The sequence below is a fragment of the Pollicipes pollicipes genome, unplaced genomic scaffold (assembly GCF_011947565.3).
Source record: "Pollicipes pollicipes isolate AB1234 unplaced genomic scaffold, Ppol_2.1 Scaffold_7261;HRSCAF=8764_pilon_pilon_pilon, whole genome shotgun sequence".
Taxonomy (NCBI): Eukaryota; Metazoa; Arthropoda; class Thecostraca; order Pollicipedomorpha; family Pollicipedidae; genus Pollicipes; species Pollicipes pollicipes.
This window is the reverse complement of record NW_023597054.1, coordinates 30,510,055-30,536,753: the sequence shown is the minus strand read 5'-3', so window position 1 is coordinate 30,536,753 and position 26,699 is coordinate 30,510,055. Positions and strand designations below refer to the sequence as shown.

Below are 26,699 nucleotides of genomic sequence, written 5' to 3'. Positions count from 1 at the left end.
GCTCTAGCATCTTAATTCTCCTCACCAAGTCATTCTTCAGATTCTCTTGCCCTTTGCGCTCACCTTGAAGAAAGGCAATCTTGGCTTCTAATTCTGCCCTTTCTACAGCCCACTTGGATCTTTCCAACTCAAACTTTGCCCACTCATGCTGTATATAGTGAAGAATGCCTGGAATTGAGTAAGCATTTCTGGGGTTTTCATCCTGCTTTGAACCACCCATAGCTGTTCCATCTGCCATATTACTGGCTTGACCATTGTGGCTTTGAACTGACATATCTGCCTCCCCAGTTGCTACTGTCATGACCAAAACTTGCAATCTTAGATTGTTGCGGTTTTTCACCTACTTAGCTCGAGTCGGCTGCATTTCATTTATCCATCAGCGTTTCTACCCGTACATGAATTTCGATACATCACTACACTCCACCACCCCCGCTGCGACAGCGCCAACACGGAGCTGGTTCTCAGTGTACGCGCATCTGCTACGCCCAATCCGCGGAAAACCACCGTAAGCCACACAACCGTGCAGCGGAAACGCACTCAGGCGTTAAGTGACGCATAACACCATTGCTCGCCGCCAAGGCTTCGTCGCCATTTGTTGCGTATAGTGAAGTCACCTTACACATCCCACAAGGGAATTTTGAATAAACTAGCCATCAAAGATGCATAGTTGGCCAAAACCATTTTTTGACGCTAGCAAATAGAGTATTATATCTAGGATTACATGCATATCGTATATTTTTTCTTTCAAAGGCTCCAGATATGAGACTCGGGCTGCCACAAACGAGGCAAATCCAAACCAACGGGTCCTTGCAGCATGCTGCAAAACATCTCTAAATCCGACTTTATAGACGATGCTACTAAAACATCTTTCTTCTATCGCCTGTGTGTTAGGCAAGTTTCGTTGATAAAAAAACATCATTTAAAAGCTGGCGATGTCAATCTTAAATGATACTCATCTTTCGAGACCATGGCAACTAAATCTTGATCGTTGCACTTCCACTGTTTCCAGTTTTACGTTCTTCAGCTCCTGAAATTCATGATTTGTCCGCACGGGGAGAACGCATTAGACGCATCTCGGTGCAGCGGCGGGGCGGGGAGGGGCACAGGCAGTAGCACAGGCAGGGGGGGGGGGGGGGCGCAGTGGGCACGTGCCCTTTTCTAGGTTCCGAGGGGCTCAAAGGGCCCCTCTGAACCTACGATTAAGGGCCCGAAAGCTAGCCAGAGATCTCATTCAGGGGCCCCGGCCCGCAGGGCCGAGCACTCAAATGCCAGTCAGAGGACCCTACGCGCTGATCAGGGGCCCAATGAGCCGATAGGGGCCTATATTTCGGTCACACACCACTAGAAACACACAGTTGGCTCCGTGGCGGCAGGGCCCATTTCTCAAGCAGGGACAAAGCGGGGCCAGCGATTTACATTGCTTGGGGCTCACAGCGCATAACAGAGGCCTTGTATTGTAAAGGGGCCCGAGTCTGCCACCGGCATTGTTCGAGGAGGCCCGAAAAGCCTAGAAGGCCCGCCGGGTCCGACGATCAAGGGCCCGATCGGAGGGTGTGAGGGCATGAAGGGCTAGTTAGAGTCTTATTCAAGGGCCTAGACCTGCAAGGACGGACGCTCAAATTACGATCAGAGGGCCCTTCGCACGGATCAGGGACCCCTGAATCGATGCGGGCCTGTTTGTCGGTCAGGTACCACCGTACCATATAGTGTCGGTTTGGGCTAAGGACCCACTTCCCAATCCGCTATATAGCCGGGGCCAGCGATTTACACTAGTCGGGGCCTTGTCTCTGTCAGGGGCCATAGCACCTAACAGAAGGCCCCGCGCCCGCAAGGGCCCTGAGCCGACCAACGAAAGTTTTTGATGGGGCCCGAAGAAAAGCCCGAACGGCCCACCAGAACCGACTATCAAAGGCTCAGTTGGAGGGTATAAGGGCCCGAAGGCTGCAGGTCACATAAAGAATCACGGCCCGTAGGGTCGCGACCTGAAATATCAGTCAGAGATCCTCTTGCACCGTTTAGGAACCCCTGAGACAATGCGGGTATCCAAGCTGGTCAGAGGCTGCGAATACCGAACAGTCGGCTCGATACCCGGCTGAGCCCTTGAGACTCGTTTCCCAAGCAGAAACGAGGCCGGGGCCTGCGATTTGTAATGTTCGGGGTCACTGACACAATGAGGAGCCCATGTGTCGGTTAGGGGCCACAGCATCGAACAGGGACCCTGAGGCGGTGAGTGGTCTCGAATCGAAGCTGTGTTCGAGGGGGCCCGATGAGCGTCGGAGGGGTCTCTCGAGACCAAAGGTCAAGGGTTCTAGGGGGTGGCTGAAGGGTCTGAAGGACTGGCTGTAGGTCACATTAAGGACCCCTGCCCATAGAGCCGTGATCTCAAATGTCAGTAAGATGACCTTTTGCACAGATAGAGGCCCCTGAGTCAGAGCGTTCCTCTATTTCGGCGAGAGATCGCAAACAACAAACAGTCAGCTGAGCGGCAATCCGAGCTTTGGGGGCTCATATCTTAAGCAGGTACAAGGCCAGTCCCACCATTTACATCGGTCGGGCTCCTGTATCATTCAGGGGTCCATAGTGCCTAGCAGGACACTGTGACCACTCTGTACCAACAAGGGGCCTCGAATCGGTCAGGGGAAGATTTGTTCAACAGAGACAGGGACGGGATTCCGAATGGCAGAGGGCCTCTTGCACTGGTCGTGGCCCTCTGACCATTGAAGGAGACAAGAACTTATGACCAGTGTTCACATTAGAGTACTGCGCCAATCAGGGCCCCCAGTACCGGAACGGTCGGCCCTCCAACCCTTTTCCAGCATGGGCCCATTAAGCCAAGCGGAAGTCTATGCGTCAATTATTTGACCATCTGCAGTGAGCACGGATGTTAGTCGCGTTAATGGGAGTTCATGCGCCAACCCAGGGTCAACTGCGCGGGTCAGAAGGCCTCCCGCGACAGGGAACGGACCAATGTAATGTGATGTATCCCTCTAAGGGCCTCCGGAGCGGCCAGAAGATGCCACCCCGTGTCGCCAAAATGACGGCCGAAAAACACACCGCAGTGGGACAGAATGGCGCTTCAGCCCTTGACCGGGAACAGCAATGTACCCCGTAGTTGTTGTACTCAAGGGGGGCCCTTTACCGGGAAAGTTAGGGGTCTCATTAGTGTTGAATGGAGTGAGTCGAAATGAGCTTGAAACGTACAAGGCCATCCCATATTTCTCTGAAAACGCTCAGCATTTTGGAGAATCGACTAGTGAAACAAATAACATCAAAAGGGTCTGAGCCTGTGCGCCGATTGCCGATAGTGTAGTGGTCAACGCGCCTTCGTTAACCACTGCTTATCTGGGAAACCACGGACATGTGGTTCGGTTCCTCGCCCTTCCCGCCAGGGTGAGAGGCTGGCAGCGCCACGTAGCCCCAGCGGCTAGTGCGTCATGAAGCCCCAATAGCACGCCCGTAATCTCGGGGGCAACGATAGCAATGGCTTGGGTCGCAGTTTTCGTAAAACCGAACGGCGTTGACCACTACAAGTAGCGCCAACGGGCGGGCGCCGAGCGCGCAACAATGACCATAGTAAAGTAATGTTTATGAATGTCTTTAAAATTAATTCGTACATTTCAGAGATTGAAGTGGACGAACCTTTTTTTTACAATTTTGAGGCCTGTCCTTTGGACATATTAACAGTTACTAGCAACACAACAAATATAAATATTACCTTTATACTTCTAGTTCCATAACCAGATTCCGGGACCACTTCGCGATGCTGTGAGGACCAATACGTCATTTTCATCAATCTAAAAACCGCAGAGATGAAATATACGCCCGGACTATCTCTAAATGTACGAGCTAGTGTCTAAAAGCGTTCAAATGTTCTTCTTTCGGATGCGTCACTAATTTCGTCCACCTACTGGCGACGGTCTAGTGTAAGCAGCGGTGCCGACGCTGCGCAGCCTAAGGAGGCCGCAACGCTTGGCGTCGAGTTTTTTTTTTCTAAGATACGCGAGCGCGCGTGCCCAAAATTATGTCACATAATTTGTACCACTTATCGGCTCTGTCTGAATGTTGAAGACAACCTGCTAAACAAGGTCTGGCCATGGTTCTGGCGATAAACATGGCCTGGCCAAAGATGGTTCTGGCGGGCAGAACGTGCCGAGCATTACGGCACTTAAAAGATTCCAAAGAAGTTGTGCCGTAGCAGGTACGCAGCCTAAGACTTGGAAAGGGGGGAGTGGGCACAGGGCTGATAAAGGGCTTATCAAAGCCGCCGGAAATGGTCCGTTTTTTAAGGACATATTTTTTAATCACGTCTTCTTTCATTGGAAAAGAAACCAGAAGCTGCCGCGCGACCAATCCTATCTGAATTTGATAGGCAATAGAATGAAAACTGCTTTAAATAGCATAAACTGCTTTAAATGACTGCGTGAAATGAATCGCCGGCGTTAGATATTTCGGAATGGTCCAGTGGGTTGTTTCTAATCTGATCGAACTCAGAACCATTCTCAGAATTTTTATCTGGGATCTAAAAACATTTAAGCGTTTGGCCTGCAGATAATCTGGGAAAATTATCCGGAATGTTGACAATTTTCCGGAATTGCGCTGGGCAGTGCTAACACGGAGAGCTGTTGCAGGTAATCCCGGAAAATTGGCAGTGCATGGTCAGGACGGAGAACCATTTGTCACTTGGCATAGTGAAAATGTTGACCGTTGACTATGGCCGTTGGCTGTGCATGACGCATGGAAGACGAAACCGGGGATAATTTCCGGGCGTAAATGGAATATCTCTGTGCACGACTATTGGAAGGATAATTATTGCTTGAGTAAATATCCCTCGGCTGAATGCACTGCAAGGTTCCCTCGAATATAGATTATAAATCGAAATAGGTCGACAAGTTGCATTACCATGGCCAAGCCAAATCTGTTCGGAAATGCTCAATATTCGCTCTGAATCGATTAGTGGAACAAAGTGTGTAACGTAATTTTGAACATGTCTGTTCGCAAACCTTAGCTGCAAAAACCTCGACACCAGGCGTTGCACCATCCGTAGGCCGCGCAGCGTCGGCACCGAGGCTAACACAGAGCCGTGGCCGACGGGTGGGCAGAACTGATGATGCTTCTGAAAGAAGTAGCTTTGAACGTTTTATTACTTCAAATCTTACATTTAGCAGGAAGCCTGGGCGTATATTTCATGTGTGTGATTTTTAGATTGACGATAAGAACGGAGAGCTTTGAGAGCACCGCGAAGTGGTGCTGGAATCTAGTGGCAGAAATGGAAGAGTAAAGAGAAAATATATATTTTCGTGTTGCTGTAATTGTTTTACTGTTCAAAGGACAACCTCAAAGTTGTAAAAAAGAATATACATCCAGTCTAATCACTAAGACCCACGAACTCACTTTGAAAGAAATTCGTTACCATCATTTAGCGGCGGTCGTTTTCGCACGCTCACGGTGCTCGCCGCCATGTTGCCAGCTTGCAGTGGCCAATGCCGTTCAATTTAACGGAGGCTACAACCCAAGCCATCATTGTCCTGGCTCTCGAGCTTGCATACGCCCAAGCTTAAACATTTTGATGTAATTTGCTTGGCTGTTCATTCTGTAAAAGAATGGACGTCCTCAGGCAAGCATGGGATGGCCTGGTTTGTTTTTTAATTCATTTCAACCCACTCTTTTCAACACTGATGAGATCCATCATTCTCTGAAGGAGGGGGCAACGGACCCACTTGAGTAGAACACTTGGGACACATGCACTTGAGAAGAACTCTAGGGACATTACTGTTCCCGGTAAAGGGCTCAAGGGCCAATCCGTCCCACCGCGGGGTGTCTTCCGGCTGCCATTTGGCGGCACGAGGCGGGATCCCCTAGTCGATCCGGAGTTCCTTCGGAGGATACGTCATATCATATTGTTTCCCTTACTTAGATGTCCCTGATCGGTGCAAAGGGCCCTCTCACTGCTATTTGAGGACCCGTCCCAGTAGGCTGGGGCCCGTGAATAAGACTCCGACCGGCTCTTTGTGCCCCTGGACCCTCCAATCAGGCCCTTGATCGTCGAGCGCCGTGAACCCTCCAGGTTCTTCGCACCTTCTCGAACACTGACTCTTGCTGCATCGGGGCCCCTTGCCAACATAGGACGCCCGTTAGGTGCTGTGAGGCTCTGATAGACGCCGGCGCCCCAACTAATGTAAATCGCCTGCTCCGGCCCCGTTCCCGTTTGCGAAGTGGACCCCAAGACCATGCCGCCACGGAACCGACTGTGTGTGTCGATCAGAGACTGGTGGTCTCTGACTGACACATTGGTTGGTGTCGACTTAGGTTGCCCGTTATCAGCGAGCAGGGCCCTCTGGCTGGCATTAGGGTGTCATCCCTGCGGGTTGGGGGCCCTGATTACCTCAGGGTGGCCTTCCAGACCACTCGGGCCCTCAAATCGGGCCCTTAGTCGTAGGACTCGAGGAGCCCTTTGGGTCCCTCGCAACCTAGGGATGGAGGAGACACGTACCCCCGTGCCCTCTTCATCCTTCACTGCTACGCCGTGGTCTTCTGTCCTTAACTTAGAGCTCAAGGACAGGAAAATGGAGTCAGGGCACGCACAACATGCTGGTTTTACGTTAGGTCTATTGTCAAATTCATCTAATGAAAAAGGCTTGGAAGATAATGATAGAATAATGCATGCTGCCCAAACACGTATTCGTATCTTCTTTCGGAGGCCCATGTTTCCTCAACAACGGGTTTGTAATTCACGTATATTACCAAACTTCAATGTTTGTCAAGACAGCTTCGTATTTACTTTGACATTCATATGGACCGGAAGAAAATGGACCCGTACCGTATGGAGGAGACCGGAAGCTGAACGCCATAATGATGATATTTTTTTTCCGTTGCGTGGTGCGTAGCGCCGTGGTAATAGCGGCTGGCGTCACCGTGGTGGTTGCGGTCCTAATCGAGGCCTTGGATCAGCGTTGAAGCTGTATTCGAACGACGCTCCTTTCTGGCACTTTGTGTTAGAGCCTTCCTTTAGAACACGTGTTCCAGATGAGAGAGAAGGCACGGGTTGCATGGGCGAATCGATCATTATGACTGACACGTGAGGGCGACGGCATTGAACTTCTCTGTTCGACATATATCATGGGCATACACCATTCATCAAGCAGTTGTATTGAAAATCAGTCATGTTTTTGGCTTTTACCATGTTGAGCGCACGATCCAGAATCACGCCCCGTACACTGGTTAGTGGGATGCGTCAAAATAATGGTGAAATACGTGCATTGGCGCATGTGTTCGACGTGAAATAATGTATCACTTGCGCTCATGCACTCCTCCATATGCATCAAACATAACACAACATAATGAAAATAACTGTGAAATCAATGCATGATCATAACGCAAAGATTATCTTCTTTGATCTTTCTGCGTAGTGGTGTCTCGTACCACTCTCATAACAAAAAGTCATGGTGGCCCTCACCACAACATAAAAATCGCAACAGCTGAGCGGATAAACGATGCAATAAACTTTACATACCTTGCGCCATAAGACACGCAGTGGTTTGTGAGGTTTAAGTGAAAAGTTCTGGAATATGGCGATGACTTAAGTCCTTCATGGCTAACCCCATCCCCGTCCCCAACAACCAAAATGCGTGCCACCTCCCATGGCCGTCATAGAAGAGCGCCATTGGCGCCCTAAGGTGGCCTCTAAAGGGGCGCCTTCACGTGTCGATCAGAAGAGCACGCGTGCGTCCAGTGCCTGCTCCCTGGATCAAGCATGCATAACTTCTATATTGCTTAAATTGAAAACTTATGTAAATCGTACAAAGATTTAAAATATGCATTGCGCTTAATCAAAATGAATTGGGCTAAATCCGGTGAGAAAAAATGGGGGGGGGGGCGGTAGGTTGTCGGGCCTTTGGTTCGGCCCCCCCCCATGATAATTTACAAAAATTGACACTTATGTATAAAACACTACACTACAATTGATCATGCCATGGAGACATCTTGTCCATTGGTGCAATCTTAGAAATCTTGACACCATAAAAAGTTATGCCAGCGAAAGCTTATATCAGTCTTCGACACTGAAGGCGTGACACTGACGCATCAAGGCCAATCTGACACATGAAGGCCACCTATTGCTTTTCAAGGTGAAGCTGTTGTGTATTGATTGTTGACTGGTCATCGTAGCTGCTAGATATGACATCTTAGCACAGCACAATTACTGCTGCTCTCTGTCTCTGTCTCTGTCTCTGTCTCTGTCTCTGTCTCTGTCTCTGTCTCTGTCTCTCTCTCTCTTTCCTCTCCGGTATATAGCCCTCTCTTCTCTCTCTCTCTCTCTCTCTCTCTCTCTCCTCTATCATCTCTCTCTCTCTCTCTCTCTCTCTCTCTCTCTCTCTCTCTCTCTCTCTCTCTCTCTCTCTCTCTCTCTCCCTCTATCTTCTCTCTCTCTCTCCCTCCCTCTCTACCGTCTTTCTCTCACCCCTCTCCTCTCTCTCTCTCGATGTTTATGTCATATTATGTATATTCTTAGTATGATAGAAATATGTCAAACTTCAACCTGCTCATCACTGGGACGTCGGCTGCAGAGCGGGGGAACGTCGGCTGCAAAGCGGGGAAACGTCGGCTGTAGAGCGGGCGGATGTCGGCTGGAGAGTGGGCTGAAGTGCGGGCGGAGGTCGGGTTGACTGCGGACAGATGGCAGCCCGGCGTGCATGTAGACTGGACGTCAGCATATGCGAGCATCCGTCGAGACGACGTCGGCATGCTGACTGGATATCCAGCAGGTGCATTATGGCGCCAGTAAGGAAGTTGACATTACATGCATGGAGAGTGGGGATGCAAATGTCCTTTTTGTGCAGTTTTATTTTGCAATCTATCGGTATCAGTACATTTTCTGAGATGTTGTGAAGCGAATTAAAGGTATCATTGCGCCAGTATATATATAGTGCGACCAATTAATACTGAGTTGACTTATAGTGGCGCGATCACTGAATGGGACGTAAGATGGCGCACACTACATTGTGTCTTAGTCATGGAAGCGCCGCCATTGAGGACGTTGATAGCAGTGATGATTTCCGCAACAACTTTGATGACTTTTCTCTCTTCTCCCTCCAACTGAACAGGAATTAGGAAACTACACGCTTCCCTTATATACTGAGTGAAACGGTACGATGTGAACACAAAATAGTACAAAGAGAGAAGCCCAAGTGTTCTCCCAGATGTGACGATGCTTCCTCTGATAGGAAAGTACCAAGTGAGTAAACACATGGGTGTAGGGTAAGGGGGGACAGGGGGGCCATGGACCCACTTTTCAAGGTGGGCGGAGGGGGGGGGTGGAAACAGTTTCAACTGCCCCCTCCCCTCACTTTTCAGATTAAGACTATGTTTAGCTTACTTTTGCACTGCATTAAACATAAATGCCGATTAACCTAGTTTACTAGCCATCTTCTTCAAGATGCGTCATCTTTTTCGTCCGCTCATTGGCCCATTGACCATCGCTAATTGTCACAATCGCAGGGCTGACGTCGCGCGGCCCATGGAGACTGCAACGCCGGGCGTCGGGGCTTTTGTCGCTACGATTTGCGAGCGCTTATGTATAAAAATCACGCTACATAAGTGGTATCACTAATCGATTCTGACTGAATGGTGGACATTTCCAGACAACCATGACTTGGCTATATTAATACAGATTGATGTCCACTCTATCTTCAATCAAATTTTCATATCCAAATTTGGATCAAAGGTATCATAGGCGTAGGAACGTTTCAAAAAGTGAGGGGGGCTAAGCTCAGGGTGTACCTCAGGAACTCTTTCCGGAAAGCGAGCCCGATGACCAGGGGGTGGGGATGGAGGTCGTTATCGCTCTTTATTCAAATGTCATGACTGCTTTTCTAGATATGCATCTAAAGCTGTTTATCACTGATGCACAATCTTTCCTTTTCGACTCATCTGTCATTTGGCAAATAAGGCTAACCAGCTTCCCTGGATCAGTTCGTCCTATTTCAACATTGTCTTTCCTGGGGAGGCGAGATTCCACGAGCGCGTTAAGTATTTTGAGTCATTAAGGAAGCATCTGTCCTCCACAGTGTAGATGCCAAAATGCGGCCTGGATATAGGCTGGTGAAAATTTTGAAAGTGGATCGATGGCTCACAGTGCGACAGATTTTTCATGCGCCTTCACTCTGCTGGCTGCTTTTCAAGAGATAAGGCTTGTCGCAGCATTTTAGGTGGAAACAAATTCGGGAGCCTGAAACTGCTAGAAACAATGTGACAGAAGCCATAAAACTGGAGATTCTCTTTTACGAATCAAGATATATAATAAGGTCCATCTGTCATATGTTCCTATCTGCTCCTGTCCGCCGTCTATGGCCACTGCCCTGGCCCGATTGTCTTCCGCATGACTGACTGCGAACTGATCGTATGGCTGCCTTTTTGCCTACTTTCGGACCAGCGTTACTGATACATGGTGTATGAAACACCTGTTGGACATCTGCAACAATATTTTTTTCCTAAATTATCTTCCCTCTCACCACACCATCGCAAAAATATAGCCCCCGGGAAGCTGTCTGCCTTAGGTATGACTTGGCCCTCACGGACACTTCATCGCCCACCATGCAACGTATGCGACTTGATCTGCTTTTGCGTGTAGGCAGGGAAGAAGCCAGAGCCTTGCCAAGGAGGAACACAGGGTTGACAAAAGCCCGTCTTATCGTGATCCCCCCTCCCAAAAAATCCCCGGATATAGCTTACTTGTTGATAAGTGACTCAGTTTTCTTCGTTTTATTGAAATTTTTACCTCGTAACCGGAACAGAGCCAGGAGCTACCGTGAGCTCAATTCTGTTTTCATTTTGAGGTCAATAAACTGCAGAAATCAGGCGTTGAATGACTGCATGTACGAAATCACTCGGCGTTCTAGATTTACAATGGTTAGTTGACTCTTTTAAAACCGATAGAATTTAGAAGTTTTGCCAATTTTTTATCTGGGTTCTTACAGCCATTGAGGTACATCGCGAAGGTAGATTGTAGATCGGATATGTTTGATCCCAATTTAAAGATTAAAATTTGATTGCGGATCGAGAGATCAACGAGGTGTCTTAACACTGGGCAAGCCATGTTTGTACAAAAATGTTTCACCATTCAGTCAGAATCGATTAGTGACGCAAGTTCATGTAACGTGTTTTCTTAACATGCTCGCTCGCAAATCTTAGCAACAAAAACCTCGACACCAGGACGTTGCAGTCTCCATAGTCCGCGGAGCGTCAGTCCAGTAGCTAACATTTAGTCCGTGGCCCACCTGTAGACGAAAATGATGACGCTTTCTGAAATGATTACCTTTAAACACTTAATCAGCTAGTTATACAAGTTATGTGGCATAATTTTGAGCATGCGCACTCGAAAATTTTCGAAATACGAGCCTCGACTCCAGGCGTTGCAGTCTCCGTAGGCCGCGCAACGTTGGCCTAGCAGCTAATATTAAGTTGTGGCCAACGGATGGACGAAAATGACGACGCTTCCGAGAAAGTATCGTTGGACGGTTCATGACATCGGATCTTGTATTTAGAAGGCAGATCGAGCGCATATTTCACATGTACAATTTTTAGACTCATGAAAAGAACGGATTGGCTCCTAAAGCACCGCGAAGTGGGACTGGAATCTGGTGGTTTAACTGGAAGAATAAAGATGAAATCTCTATTTTCGTGCTTTCGCAGCTATTTATCTGTCCAGAAGACAGATTAACGCGGCGCCTGCCGTCTGGTGGCACATGCAGTGGCCGAAACTTTTCGGTTTTACGGTTCGGTTTACGACCCGCACTATTCAACAATAATGAGAGCCCAACTCCTACTCAACAATAATGAGACCCCTTATTTCCTTCCGGGAAATGGGCCCCTTGAATACCACACCAGGGATTAATTGCCGTTTCCGGTCAAGGGCTGAAGGGTCATTCCATCCCATCGCGAAGTGTCTTCTGGCTATCATTCTGGTGGCACGGGACGGGATCTCCTGGTCCATCCGGAGCCCATTAGAACGGATATATCATATCACATTGGTCCCATCCCTGACACGGAAGGCCCTTCTGAGCCGCGCAGTTAGCCTCGGATCAGAACAGGAGCCCTCATTGACGCAACAATATCCCTGATCACCTGCAAGGTAGTCTAATAGTTGTCACATAGACTCCAGTTCCGTGTTTTTCTGTGTTCTTCAGAGATATTGAGTTCTCCCTGACTGTAGATTGTAGAAGATATAGGGTTCCTAATTTGTATTAACATGGCTAACCCATGCTCGTCTTAAAATGCTCAAAATCCCGTCATAGCTGATAACTGATAAGAAAACTACGTAATATGGTGATGAACATGCGTACTCGCAAGTCATAGTGATAACAGCCTCGACGCCCGGCGTTGCAGTCTACAGGCCGTGCGGCGTGGGCCTTGCGGCTGTAACACTAAGCGCTGGCCAATGAGCAAGCGAAAAAGATGACGCGTCTGAAGGGAAATGACTGGTGAACTAGATAAATAGGCATGCATGTTTCATGTAGTGCAAAAGTGAGCCAGATGCAACCTTGATCTGAAAGGGGGGGGACAGTTATCATTGCTGGCCCCCACCTTGAAAAGTGGGAGGGGGGCATGGCCCCCTGACCCCCCTGTTCCTGGCCCATAAATGTATCGACCTACAATCTACCTTCACGATGTCTTAGTGTCCGTAGGACCCAGATGAGAATTCTGGCAAAGCCTCTGAATTCGATTCGCTTAGAAAAGTCCGCTAAACGTTGCAAATTAAGGGCGCCCGTGATTTATTCCATGCGGTGGTTCAACGCCCGATTTATAACAGTTTATTGATTTCAAAATGCAAACCGAGTTGATCTCACGGTAGCTTCCAGGTTCTGTTCTGGTTGCAAGGTAAAAATAGCAATAAGACGGAGAAAACCGTGTCCCTTGTTAACAAGTAAGCTATATCCGGATATCTTATGCGGGGTCACCACAGGAGGAACTTTCGTCAACCCTGTGTTTCCCCTCAGCAAGACTCTGGCTACGTCCCTGCCTTCACGCAAAAGCGGATCAAATCGTCTACGCTGGATGATGGGCTATTCAATGTCCGTTGGGCGAATTCATACCAAAGGGAGGCAGCTTCCTGGAGGCTTTTCCTGCGCTGGTGTGGTGTAAGGGAAGATAATTCAGAAAATATTCCGTTGCGGGTGTTCAACATATGTTTTATGCCAATTTAAACTGCAAGCATCAACACATTTTTAAGCGCAAGAGCTAGCGTACGTCAAAAAGACCTGACCTCTCAAGGTCACCCTTCAAGGTCAAACGGGGGCTCAGGATGGGGAACTCCATATCACCCAAAAATTACCGGCCGATTTTAAACTTTCAGACATCAGAATATTCACCAAAGAAAGACCTAGCTACCGTCAAATGGTCCTGGCCTCTCAAGATCATCCTTCAAGGTCAAACGCCTGCTCAACGGACGGGGAACTCACTATCACCCCAAAATTACCGGCCGATTTGAAACCAGCAAACATCGAAACATCTTCAAGCGCCAGAGCCAGCGTCCGTCAAAATGTCCTGACCTTTCAAGATGACCCTATAAGGTCAAACGTGAGCTCAAAGGACGGGGAGCTCAATATCACCCTAAAATTACTGGCTGACTTAAACTTGAAAATGTCAGAACCTTCACCACAGAAAGAAAGAGCGTCCGTCAAAAAGTTTTGACCTTCTAAGGCTATCCCTCACGAAGAAATTCAAGCTCAAAAGACGGGAAACCCCATATCACCCAAAATCTACCGGGCAATTTAAAACTTTCAACTATCAGAATATTTAACACAGAAAAGCTAGCGTCTGCCAAAAAGTCATGACCTCTCAGATTCACCTTTCAAGATCAAACGCAGGCTTGATAAACGGGACCTAGTTGAACGGACGCTAAATTTCCCCGTCCTTTGCGCCCGTGATGGACTTTGAAGGGTGACGTTGAGAATTTAAGACTCTTTCTTTCTGTGTAAAATATTCTGATGTTTGCAAGTTAAAAAAATCGGCCAATTTTTTGGTGATATTGAGTTCTCCGTCGTTTGAGCCCGTGCTTGACCTTGAAAGATGAACTTGATAGAACGGGTAGTTTTGACGGACGCTATAGCTCTTGAGTATGTACATGTTTGGGTGCTTTCAAGTTAAAAATCGGCCGGCTATTTTTGGCGATATTGAGTTCTCCGTCCTTTGAGCCCGCGTTTGATCTTAAGGATGACCTTGAGAGGTCAAAACCTTTTGAAGGACGCTAGTTCTTTCTGTGGTGAATATTCTGACTGTTTGCAAGTTTAAGATCAGCCGGTAATTTTTAGATGACATTGAGTTATCCGTCCTTTGAGCCCACGTTTGACCTTGAAAGGTGATCTTGAGAGGTCACGACTTTTTGACGGACGCTAGTCTTTGCACTTGATAATATTTTGATGCCTACAGTTTTCAAATCAGCCCGTAATGTTCTGGTGGTATCGAGTTCCGCGTCCTTGGAGCCAGCTTTTGTCCTCGAATGTCACATGAGATTACAAAATAAAGGTTATTTTCGAGGTTCTCATGCCACAATTGACCTTGAAACATTTCTTTAGATAAATCGAAGCTCGCTAGCTGAATAAATCGCTGAATAAATCGCTAACTTCACTGATGTGGTTTGATAGTGCTCGGTCCCATAGGCACAGAGCATGGGGTTGTCTGCATCCAATTTTGGTGGTGTGGGCGATTTTGGTGACCTTTGATATAACTTAAGGTCACCATGTTCCGGAAAGGATGGGATATCGTTTATGGCGCATCGATTGGCGAAGGTTTCGTGGCAATGGATGCCATAGGCTGAGAGTATGGACTGTCTGTGAGCCTATTTCTCCGTCTTGTAATTTTTAGTGACCTCTTATCTGACCCAAGGTCACCATGTGTCCGGAAAGATCTGATCATCGACCAAACGGCATCGAATGGCTGAAAGTTTCATGTCAATCGGTGTAACAGGCTCGGAGCATGGGGCTGTCGACAGAGTTGGTCGGTCGTTTAGTCCCTCCCTTGATTCAGGGCGCTCCGATGCGCTGTCAGTTTTATGTCCTCAGTGTGTTAGACCCAATGATGTCTTGCGGACAGGCCGGTGCCTGCCTTGGTTATTGCAGTGATTAGGGTTTGAAGGTATTGCCCTCTTTTGTATTATCTCTGGTTTTTCTTGTTTCAGAGAGGCGATTGGTCTTGTGTTCCTGTAAAGTGGGGTGCAAATGTTGACAAATACCGGGCCTTCTTAAAAGCAAGTGGCTTATCGCAACAATCCATATCATTTCAGGGAACTGTGGTCATCTGAAGTCTTGCAACCAAAAAATGGAGGTTGCACAGTGTGGTAAGTTTTTCATCTGACTTGATACGTTTTGTTTTTGTGTGATGCATGGTGTGCTATGTATGTAGTTGGGACCAGAAGCAGTTTCACAAGATGGGTTGTGGAAGATAAGGGGCTGAGCGGTGCAAAACACCATATCCTCCCTCTGAAATGTCCCAAAAGATTGGTTTCACCCCCAAATTTGACATACTTCCTTCTCAAGGTGTGAGTTAGGGGGCTGAAGCCTAAGTTGGACTGCTGGAGCCTACCATCTCAATAGAAAACTTTGCCCCTGATGGGGATGTGTGGAAATCAACCCATGAGAGCATGTGCCCAGCACAGTTCCTGCTTTAATTTACTATGTAAATGAATACACAGAATACTGCTCTCACACAAATTGACCAGATTTTGTTGGTTTACACATGTGCAATGTTGGGTAAATCTGATTGTAAACAGATGTACACAGGTGTGACCCTGTAACTAAATTGGCTCAGATCTGAGCATTGTCAACACAGAACTACCATTCTGTGAATACGCACTCTAAAATGGATTTTAGCAGAAGGTCCTTACCTGTTAAAGTGCCTTCACTTCATATACATATAATCCTTATTCTGTATGTTCCCATTAGGGGCAGCTATAGGCAGAGGAATGTTTTAGGTAGGTGCACTCACAACTGCTATGCTGGGGAGAGGTGTGGTATTATGTGATGCACTCTGCAAGTCAACCACATGATGCAGTCTGCACAGGGGACAATGTGTATGCATCATAGCTGTGTAAGAAGCAGTGCAATGCTAGAGCCCACCTCCAGCAACAGGCTGACTTGTTAAGAGATTGCCTTGGCATGATACTGCCTGAGTCATTAGTAGCTTAAGACAGCATGTGCACAATGTGATAGGGGGCTACTGGCTAACCTAACATTACCTAACCTTACCTTACCTTACCTTAGCCTGTCCTAGCCTGGCCTAGCCTAACTCAACCCAACTTGACCCTAACTTAACCCAACCTCACCTAATAAGGTGCAATGAGATAAAACCACTGACATGACTGTGGCATATTAAGTTTGGTCTCTTGTTAGCATTGGTTTTCATGCAGCTTATATGGCCTATGACTGTGCAGCCTGCAGGGAATATGGCTGTGCAGCTTTCATGGCATATGGCTATTCTTGTGTCTTAGCTAAGCAAATGTTCAGTGTTCCCAATATCCTGAGCTGTCAACATACAGTCAGCCCATCAAGCCTGCCCAAATTTTTGGTGCTTGAAATTTGACTTTTTAAAGAATGTAGAAAAGGTAGCATGTGACATATTCTAACAGTTTGTAGCACATGCAGGCAATAATCTCAGCTCAGCTCTGCAGGAAACACAGGCCACCTTGGATGGCAGCAGCCTGCCATCCCTAGTTATGTCCAATAGCGCCCTCTACCGATTCGAATCCGGCCCGCTCGGCACTCAGAGACGCCGCCAGGGCCGGCTTCGTGTCGCCAGGTGTGTGGCTCTGTGACTGTTGGGTGACTGGTATAGTATGTACTGGTATGTTCCGTCACTTGGTCGGATAGTCCGATGTAAGCCGACTAGCCGTGACGCCGAAAATGTTTTCCTGCGAGCGACTCATTCGTGCAGCATTCGCTGCCTGGCTACTGACTAAACCGTGCTGGCTATCGCACGCTGGGAGCTGAAGACCCAAATATATTTTTTTAGCCTGGTACTGGCAGAACGGTGTTTGCTGCCGGACGGAGGCCGAAGTTTCACAGCATTTGCTAGCCGGGCACCGTCCAAGCGGCGTGAGCTGTTGGACCGGGACCGAAATCTCAGTGTTTGATGAATGGTGTTAGCTTTCGGTCGGTAGCAGGCGCGGTGCGTCATTCTCTGGCCACCCAGAGACGGGTCTGTGGCAATGGACTATGATCGATTTCTCACTCTCCGCCGCCTTTAGTCGTGGCCTGCATCGTTCTCACAACAGGGGGAGGGAGGGGGGGGGGGGGGGGAGGGAGGACGTGAGAAAGGGTAGCGCCTGCGGCAGCGTAGCTAAAGGCTGGCCGCGTGGGGGTATCCCCAGTGGGTGTGGTAAGTGGCATCCCACGCCAGCCAGCCGCTGTCGTCTGCACTCGCCCCGCCCCGGCCGGCCGCGGTCGTCTGCACTCGCCCCCGCCCCGGCCGGCCACTGTCGTCTTGCACTACACACCAACCGCCCCGGGCCGGACCCACCGTCGTCTGCACTCGCCCCCGCCCAGCCGCCGCTGTCGTCCGTCTCGCCCGCACCGCCCTGGCCGGCCACTGTCGTCTGCACTCGCCCCCGCCCCGGCCAGCTGCTGTCGTCTGCACTCGCCCCTGCCCCGGCCGGCCGCTGGTCGTTGCACTAGCCACGCCCCCCGCAGGCCGGCGCTGCATTGGCCATGCTCTCTGATATGCAGAGGGGCGATTGTCTGCTTTTATGTGGGTAATGAAAACACTGTCCGTTTTGAAAAGATTGTCACATTTATATTCACCGCGATACGTACACCATGCCATGAACACATCCGCGGCAAAGTTGTCGCAAATGCGCCCTTAAATACACAGATGTTTGTACAGAAACAGCCAGCTGGATCCTCAATACTGTCGCTCTGATTAAAACTAGATAAAACATAACTTAGCTGCAATCGTATTCTTCATAAAACTCACTCGGGATCAAATACTGTACAAATACGAAAATACAACACAAAATTATATGGTCTGTTCGGCAGACGGCATCGCCTCATGACAGACGGGGACTGCGCCGACCAGTGTAGCTTTACGGCTGACAGAGTCCCGGTTCCATAGCCAGGTTTCTGGACTTTTGCAGGCCGCAGTACAAACAGCGGCCGTGCGTCGGTCCGCTCCAGTGGTGCCCAGGTTTTCCCCTATTCGCTCTCAGTTGTTCGTTCGTTGGAGCTTCTCTACCGCCCTAGTCCGTGTGTTGGCATAGTTGAGGCCGTCCATCTGTGGGAGCCGCTCCAGCGCCAGCCGCGTGTCCAGAGTGGAGACCTCTCTTCACACGTGCCCTTGGGCCTCCTCTCGGTGGAGATCACTGGCAGCGCGCCGCAGGGTGGCAGCACGGTCGGTGCGTCGGGCGGCCTCATCACCTCTCCAGGCTGGCCGGCAGCGCTATCTCAAATTCCTGCAGCAGCTCGGGTCCGGCCGGCTCCCCGGCTGCCGGCTCAGCCGGCTCGAATTGCACGAATCGCAGGTCGGGCAGCGGTGGGGTCTGCTGGAGCGGGCTGGCCGGCCGGCGCCGCGCCACCTGCTGGCCCCGCGCGACGCCCAGCTCCAGCTCGGCCAGCGGCACCGGCGTCGGCCGGAGCGCTCCCGCCCGGGCAGCAGACGCTCCCGCCGCGGCACTGACCGCCCCCGGCTGCTCGGGCCACGATCACCGACACCTTGCAGTGCGCGGCCGGCACGCAGCGGCTGCCCGCCTCGCACGCGGCGCGCCGCGGCGACGGCGCACCCTCCACCAACACCGCCAGAAACACGACCAGTCGCCACATGGTTGCTGGAGTAACTGGCTGCCGCCGCGCGCGGCCGGCCTACATACCGCTGGCTGGCACGGCCACCACGTGACCGGCCTGTTGGACGTGTCGGGGACGGCGCAGCGCCCACGTGACCGGTCGGACGGGCCGCCGGTGGCTAGCGTGGGGCCGCTGCGTGGGCTCTGGCGTCACGGGCGCGGACAATGGACGCCAGAACTTGGTGTCGACACGGCCTGGCACTCTTCGGCATGTGATGCTGAGCCTGTCAGGCCCGGGTCTGCTCTGAGGCTCGTTGCGCGTTGGCTTTCACGTGTTGAAAAGGTCGTTACCGAACCCATACAGCCAACCATGGTCTCCGACATTCTGCAAGCGCAGACGGGCCAAAATTGTTGAGCATATTAATGGTCATGAAGGTTTTCTGTAGTGGACGTTAGCCGGGCGCGATTTTCGGGGGTCGGTGCATCTGGGATGCTCCACGTTTCACTCTCCTATCGACTGGTCTTGGCGACTGGTCTAGGCGACAGCAGCGGTTACGCATGCTATGGCTTCGCGTAGCTGGCTATCTGCCGTAAGTTGTAAATCTAACTTTCCCTTCAAGGGAACACTGAAGAAGTGCCTGTTGTTTTGTTTACGTCTAGAAAGATTTTGCACCGTTCAAATAAAGTCGTCCACACACCAACAGCGGTACGTTAAACAGGGGCGGCGCATCAGGGAGGGGGGAAGGGGCAGAGCGGAAGTTGCCCCTCCGCGGGGAGGCAAGACGTGCAAGAGAATGGTTTTTGCTCCCCCTCCTTCCAATTTCTGGTAGGCCCCGTTTTCCAAGTTAAAGGCATTGTAGCCACCTGTAGAGTGGCCTAAATTCAGAGCAAAGAGGCCATAACTGAACTAGAGAGTAATCAGTTGGACTCAGGAGACCCTTTGCTGCATCAAGAGACCCGTTTTATGGATCATGTGGTCACCTTTATGAATAGCGTAGCCTATGTCCAAGATCAGGGAGACCCAATGTTGTTAAAGGTGGTCCTTTGCTGGCTCGGAAAGCCTCCGTTACAGGCTAGGAGGTACCTGTCCTGGGCTAGGAGGCACTCTCTATATTCAGGCGGCCCATTGCTAGAACAGGAGACCCCTTTCATGCGCCAGATGTCCGCGGTTTCGGATCAGAATGCCTTGTTTTGGAATAGCGGGACCCCGTAGGCGAGATTTCAAGGCCCCTATTGGTGAATTGGAAGCATCCTTGTCTTGGATTAAATGGCCCCTATATGCATCGGGAGGCCTTTTGTGGCACCAGAGACCCTGTCTTAGGTCAGCAATACCCGTCGCGCGGTGATTAGAAGTCACTATTCTGTTGTTGTTTTTTTTACTGCTGACTCGTATTTTCCGGTATACGATGTATGTAACAGTTAAATAAGAGGCATGCGTCCTTGTTGCTCCTCCCCCTTGAGTACGGCACTGAGCTGGAGCCCCCCCCCCCCCACATGTGAGGAGGCCCATTTTGTCAACAGACACCTTGGAAAGTGCTCCCCCCCCCCCCCCGACTCAAAATATGTGGCGCGGCCCCTGGCGGCAAACAGCTCTCATGATCATTCACGTGGGATCACTTTTGCTGTGCGCGAAAGATCGTATGTTCATGATTTTACTGCTCACGCTAAAGCTGAGCACTGCGTGCAAGTGCTTTGAGATGTTGATAGTTGACTGGGAAAAGGCGTTGTCTCATTATGTGAGTGGGATAAGGCATCTGCCGGCTGCTGGGTACTTGTTGGGTGTTAACAGCCAGACATTGTCGTCACCAGGGCGAGCGTGACTTACTGCACCAGCATTGTGCAACTCCGAGTCTGTCCGTAGCTGCTAACTCCAGCTTCGATCTTGCATTCAGTAGATTATGAATGTAGATTTATATTAATTCGCATTAATTGATAAATATTGAATGATTTACACTAACTGTTGTTGACCAATTAATATCTATTAATTCAGTAGATTAGAACAGCGTGCAGGCTCCCGACGGATGCAGTAGCGATCGGCCCGGGTCAGTGCTTCCCCGAAGATAAGCCCCCGCCCCGACCTCCGCTGCAGGCGGTGACGACATGATGGCGGAACTGGAGAGACAGCGCAAGGCCATGGAGGAAGATTTTGGCAAGCGACGGGCTAAATTCAAAGAGATGTTTCTGCTGAAGGAAGGTGAGTGAGAGGTGAGGTGAGGTGAGGTGAGGTGAGGTGAGGTGAGGTGAGGTGAGGTTAGGTTAGGTTAGGTTAGGTGAGGTGAGGTGAGGTGAGGTGAGGTGAGGTGAGGTGAGGTGAGGTGAGATGGGGAGAGGAGAGGAGAGGTGAGATCTGACCCCATCTTCATGTGTTTTAGTTGACTGTCTTTGTTGTGGCGTTGCTGAAGGGGTGCCGCTCACCATATACGGTAAACCAGATTTATTTGTTCTCGTAATCTTGCGCGCCCCAACGTGGCTCACTTCTAATCTGTGAGGCGCTTGCTTCCACCAACCGGCATTGCTGGGGAGTGTAGGGCTACCATCATCGGCCTGACTCGGGAGTTCAAGTTCCCGAGTTCGCTCCCCCTGGAACAGGCTGACCTCCTCGGCCTTGCAGCGACATCCCCCCGTGCTCGGTCCACAGAGGAACTGAAGCAACAGCAGGAGCGGGTGAGCCAGCTGCAGCGCGAGTTGGACGACTCGCGTACCCAGCTGGCTGTGGCCGAGGTCACCTTCGAGAACCAGCTTGACGTGGAGCGGCGCAAACACGCCGAGGAGATCGCCTCCATCCAGCATTTGGAGAAAGGTATGGTCTCTGCTTAGATCGGCTCCATCCAGCACATGGGGAGAGGCGCCGGCCCGTGCTGAGATTGCCCCTATCCAGCATCGGGCTCCTGACACCGCCTCCATCCAACGCCTGGAAATAACTACCGGTCCCTGCTGAGACATCCGCTATCCAGCATCCGGAGCCATATGCCTGCTCCTGCGAGATCGCCTTCGTGCAGGGACCTTGAGAGCCGGACTGGTCCATGCGAACACAGCGGTGTGATAAGCGGTGGCCCTGCGCGATCTCAGTTCGATCTGTGGCTGGTGTGTTGGAAATCTTGATACGTGATAGCACTGCAGACATGGAGGAAGATTCGCGTTACTGGTGGTTACAACGCATCAGTAACGCAGGCAGAAGGGGTGGGCGCAGGGGAGCACGTGTCTCCTCTTGGTTCTGAGCGGACTTTCGGGCCTCTCGGGGCCTACGAGGAAGGGTCCGATTTGGAGGCCCGAAAGGCCGGCCGGCGTTCGTATTCCGGGGCTTCGGTCCGTAGGGCTGGGCACTCCAGTGGCAGTCAGAGGGCCCTTTGCGCTGATCACCGGCCGCCTGTGTCGATGAGGGCCTATACGTCGGTTAGACACCACCAGGAACGTACAGTCGGCTCCGTGATAGCATGGGCCTGAGAACCCATTTCCCAAGCATAAACTGTGGGTTTTAAGTTCAGTGTTGGCTCAGCGCCGTTGGCAGGCACCTGCCACGGGCTTGTCTCAATCGGTTGTGCTGCAGACGCGCCGGGCTTTCCGGGTTTAGTCGAACTCACAACCGCGCCGGGTGTAAACTTCACGGTTTTTGAGTTCCCTCTCTGGAACGCGCAACGGGCCCCACATGCGGGTGTGTGCCCGCACCTGTGCGCACCGCCTCACGACGCCCGTCCGGCGCCCCTCCCGGCCGCGGAGCTTCTAGAACAAACAAACAGTTGTTTGTCGCCCCGCACCACTTCAGACAGCTCAATTAACGCGCGCGAAACTCGCCACGTGACGCCACGCGGACAACGTATGCATGTACGCTTACTGACCATTTGCGATTCACTCCATCACAGGAATAAAGCCGGAACCAGCGATTTATATTGGTCATGGAGCCCAGCGTCTGTCAGGGCCACACAGCTACTAGGGGCCTCATTGTTGGCAAAGGGCCCTGGGTCGGCCAGAGACGGTGTTCGGGGAGTCCCAAAGAGCCTGGACGGCCCGCCAGGTTCGACGAGCAAAGGCCCAATTCGAGGGTCTAAGGTCAGAAAGGGCCGGCGAAGTCTTATTCAGGGGCCCTGACCTGCGGGGAAAAGCCCTCAAATGATAGCTGAAGGGCCTTTTGGACCGATCGGGGAACCCCTGAGTCGATAAGAGCCTATATGTCGGCCAGGCACCACCAGTACCGCACAGTCGGCTCCTTGTCGGTATGAGCCTGAGGGCCCACTTCTCAATCAGCTACGAAGTGATCTACACTGGCGGAGGCTTTCGTGTTTGTCAGGGACCCACAGCGCCGAACAGAGGATCCTACGCTCACAAGGGGCCTCCAGCCGACCAAGGACAGCGTTCGGTGAGGCTCGAAGGGAGGCCTCGGAGTTGACTATCAAAGGCCTGATTGGAAGGCCACGGCCCGTAGCGTCGTGACCTGAAATATCAGCGAAATGAAAATATCGCCGATCACTGATATCATTGAAAGGTCAGATCCTCTTGCGCCGTTTGAGGACCCCTGAGACAATGCGACTGTCGGCCAGAGACCACGAGCGCCAAACAGTTGGCTCCCTGTCAATCGTAACCCAAGGGCCCATTTCCCAAGCAGGAGCAAGGCCGGGGTCACGATTTGCAGGGGTCTGGGTCCATGAACTTGTGGTTGGCCCCTGCGTCAATCAGCGGCCCCAGAGGCACAGTGCATAAGAGGGGCCTTGTCTCGGCTAGCGGACCCCTAGTCGGTCACGGGCTTTTTTGAGGAGGTCCGAAGAACGGCCGGAGGACCCCCGTGACCAAATATGAAGGACCCGTGGGAACTCGGGCCCGGCCCGTCACCCGTAGTACGGTGACCTGAAATATCTGTCAGAGGGCTTCTATTGGGGCTCTCTTATTATGCACGTGTTCTATATCCCTAGTCCAGGCATTTTTGCAGATATGGACGTTTTGAGCAAAGCTGAGAATACCATTGCTGAACAATTAAAAGAGATAAGGGCCTGTTAACTGGTGAAGTTGGGTCACCTGATTTCAAAATGGGTACCACGCTCGCAATTTTCCGCTCATCGGGAGATACCTGAGTTGTGAGGGAGCCGTCGATGATCCGCAGGAGATGCGGACCGGTCGCAGGAAAGCATCCGCGGACTGCTGTTATCGGCACGCGGTTCACACACACACCGCTCTCGAGCTGCTCATCCGCCGGATCGACGGAGATGGTTCAGGGGGAGTAGCGGGCTTGGAAGTGAAGGAGGTCGTGCAGACAGCTGGTGGTCTGGGTAACTCCGGTGCTTCCCCCAAGTGTGGTGTCAATGCGAGACCCACCCGTCTCGAAATGACGGTTTATCTCGTGAGCCAGGTCAAGGTTTCTGATCTTCTCGGATGGTTGTTGACGTCATGACAAATCGTTCGAAAGCATTCCAGCAATCGTACCGGACACGAGAAGTCATCACGCCACAGGGGAAATCCGTCCAACAGCCATGATCGCACACTTGGCGCCGTTTCGAAGCCGTCTGAAGTCCGTGCGAGCCTCTGGAGTGCGCAGAGCTAGCCAGGCGTTCCTTGCTGTGTGAGCCCGCTCGACCATCGTAGCCCGAAGCTGCGGGTTATCACACAACCACGGGGCAACTGAGGCGGTTCACGCGGACAGTTCTCCCCGGGCAGTGACAACGCATGACGTCGCGCCATATTTTCGTAAATGGTTTTTACCATCAGGTCCACATCATTGGTGTCATGGGGTTGGCTCAATCAGCGGAGAGCAGGTCCAGGCAGCTAGTGACCCAGTCACCCCGGTGCCGGCCCCGAGTCAGACGCTTCTGGAATGGCTGCCTCACCCTGCCCAGCCCCGCGGTGATGGTGATGGCCTGGTGGTCGCTGGGGGTGAGGGGTACTGTGACCTTAACCTTTATTTTCCAGGGGCATCCAACTTCAGGGTGCATCACAAAGGGCCCCAAAACCTTCATTTTCAAGAGGCAGCAAATTCAAGGGAACACCACAATGCCCGTGCCTCTCCGTTGGCGAAAACCTGTATCGGCCTTTTGGGATGGTGGGCGTCAAAACCTGCTTTTCAGGGCACTATAGCAGTTATTTTCTAGAGGCACCAAATCCAAGCGTGCGATTGGAAGGCCCCGAAACTCTCAGTTTCAGGGGTACCAAAATCCAGGGGTACCACAATTGTTTTTGTCTCTCACTGATGATGTCCTGGATCGGCCCCTTGGGCGATGGGGCGCAAAACCTTCACTCAGGACACTTGTATTTTTAAGAGGCACCCAGTTACAGAGAAAAACCATGAAGGGCCCCAAAACCTTCAAAATCTTTAAAAAGGGAGGACGTAACCCTGGTGCCCATCCCCCTTTCACTTGAGTAACGTGGCGTGGTGCATCTCCGGCGACTGCCGGCGTGGTTTGTTGTCCACCTGACAGCCCTGACAGCTGCGAGTCTGGAACAATTACAGAACCATCTCCGTAATGCGTTCTATTCCTGCAAAACGACGTTTCTCCCGGGAGACTTGAACAATAACGTCTTGGCACCGAACATCCATGCCCAGCACTGCCCCAAATTGATTAGCGATCTGAACATAATGCTACTGGCGGATCAGCCCACTCGCCTACCTACGCCCACGGCACTTGACCACAGGAACACGTATCAACTCGACCCACCACGAATGGTCACGGTACTCCCTGATACCCTCAGGTGGCTTACATGTGATGTTAAAAACGTGTTTGAAGCTCACATAGCCGGATTGTATGACATGTTGAGTGACTTGAAAGGCATGCTCGAAAGCCGGGGATAGAGTGCGACAATCCCTCTTGTCCTGGCCGTGGTCAAGGCCAGAGTTTCAGGCGAGTCTTGCACCATCCAAGGTGCGTACATTGGGGAACGGATGCCAACTGTATTGACGTCGGACTTTCCCCCCTGATCCTTGACCTCAATCGGCTGTGGGCTGGAACACCCCGAGTACGTTCTGGCGAGTTCATTCCCACCGCATCATTACGCGGCCCGCCGCTCCGCTACGTCACGGAGGCCGGGAAAGGCCGACCGCGGCGCTCGAGCGTCATCACTGCCCTTAACCCTGTCCATGAGTCGGGCTGGGGGGAGGGGGGGGGGGGCGCCGCGCAGCCGGCTCTCAGTCACCAGTGACGCCTTGCTGCCTGCCGTACCGCGGCCGCAGCGGCCGCCACCACACCCGCCACACCCGCCAGCCGGCCGTATTGGCTCCTGTGTTGCCGCTGTCGCCATAGCCGGTTCTGGGCCGCCGATCTGGCCTTCATGGCTCCCCCTCCCCTCCGTGCAGGCCACGGCCGCCGCAGCCACAGCCGCCGGCCGACCTGGACTGGGCGGGCTCGTTGCAGCCGGACGGGAGAGTGGTGCGAGCGCGGGCCAGTCCCGCCCCTACCCGGCTGTTGTGACCGGGCCGGCCCCGCCCTCGGCCGGCTGTTGTGAGTTCGTGATCGGGCCGGCCCCGCCTCCGGTCGCCGGCCGGGGCACCGTCAGCTATTGTCGCTGACCGGTCGCCGGCATGTCCGTCAGCGTCGGCTCTAGGCCCGCCCACGGACCTCACCGCCAGTCAGACACGATCGATGCTCGATCGGGCTCCATTACGGCTCACCGGGGGCCTGACGGGCGGTCTCTGCGCGCGCGCCTGCAGAAGGCAGCGCACGCGGACCAGGCCACCGGGCCCAGGTCGCCAACTGTATGGGATAGCTGCAGACGAGCTCTTATCTGAAATAGGCCCGATCATTTGTAATGTTTCTAACGCGTCACGTTATGTGACGCCACGTCACGTGGGATGCACTGCGATCGAATTGAATCGACATCCATGTGTTATTCGAAGGAGGCCCGTCCCCAGCAGCGTTTGTCATGCCAGCAGGAATCAGGCGTGACGGGCTATTGACACTAGGTTTTTTTCATGAGCCAATCGGTAAGTTTGGTGGCAAACCAAGCTTTTGAGTCTCATTTG

At 51.7% G+C, this 26,699-nt stretch overlaps 1 protein-coding gene across 1 annotated transcript in view; it reads left to right on the top strand.

Moving 5' to 3' along the window:
• Window positions 1-15,030: 15,030 nt before the first annotated feature.
• The window catches only part of LOC119111289 (rab GTPase-binding effector protein 2), a 28,931-nt gene continuing 17,262 nt past the window's right edge, over window positions 15,031-26,699 (top strand). Inside the window, exons 1-4 of the mRNA XM_037235106.1 lie at window positions 15,031-15,126; window positions 15,275-15,328; window positions 20,850-20,954; window positions 21,399-21,560. Coding sequence (XP_037091001.1) covers window positions 15,310-15,328; window positions 20,850-20,954; window positions 21,399-21,560 — 286 coding nt within the window. The 5' untranslated portion in view covers window positions 15,031-15,126; window positions 15,275-15,309. The remainder of the gene's footprint in view (window positions 15,127-15,274; window positions 15,329-20,849; window positions 20,955-21,398; window positions 21,561-26,699) is intronic.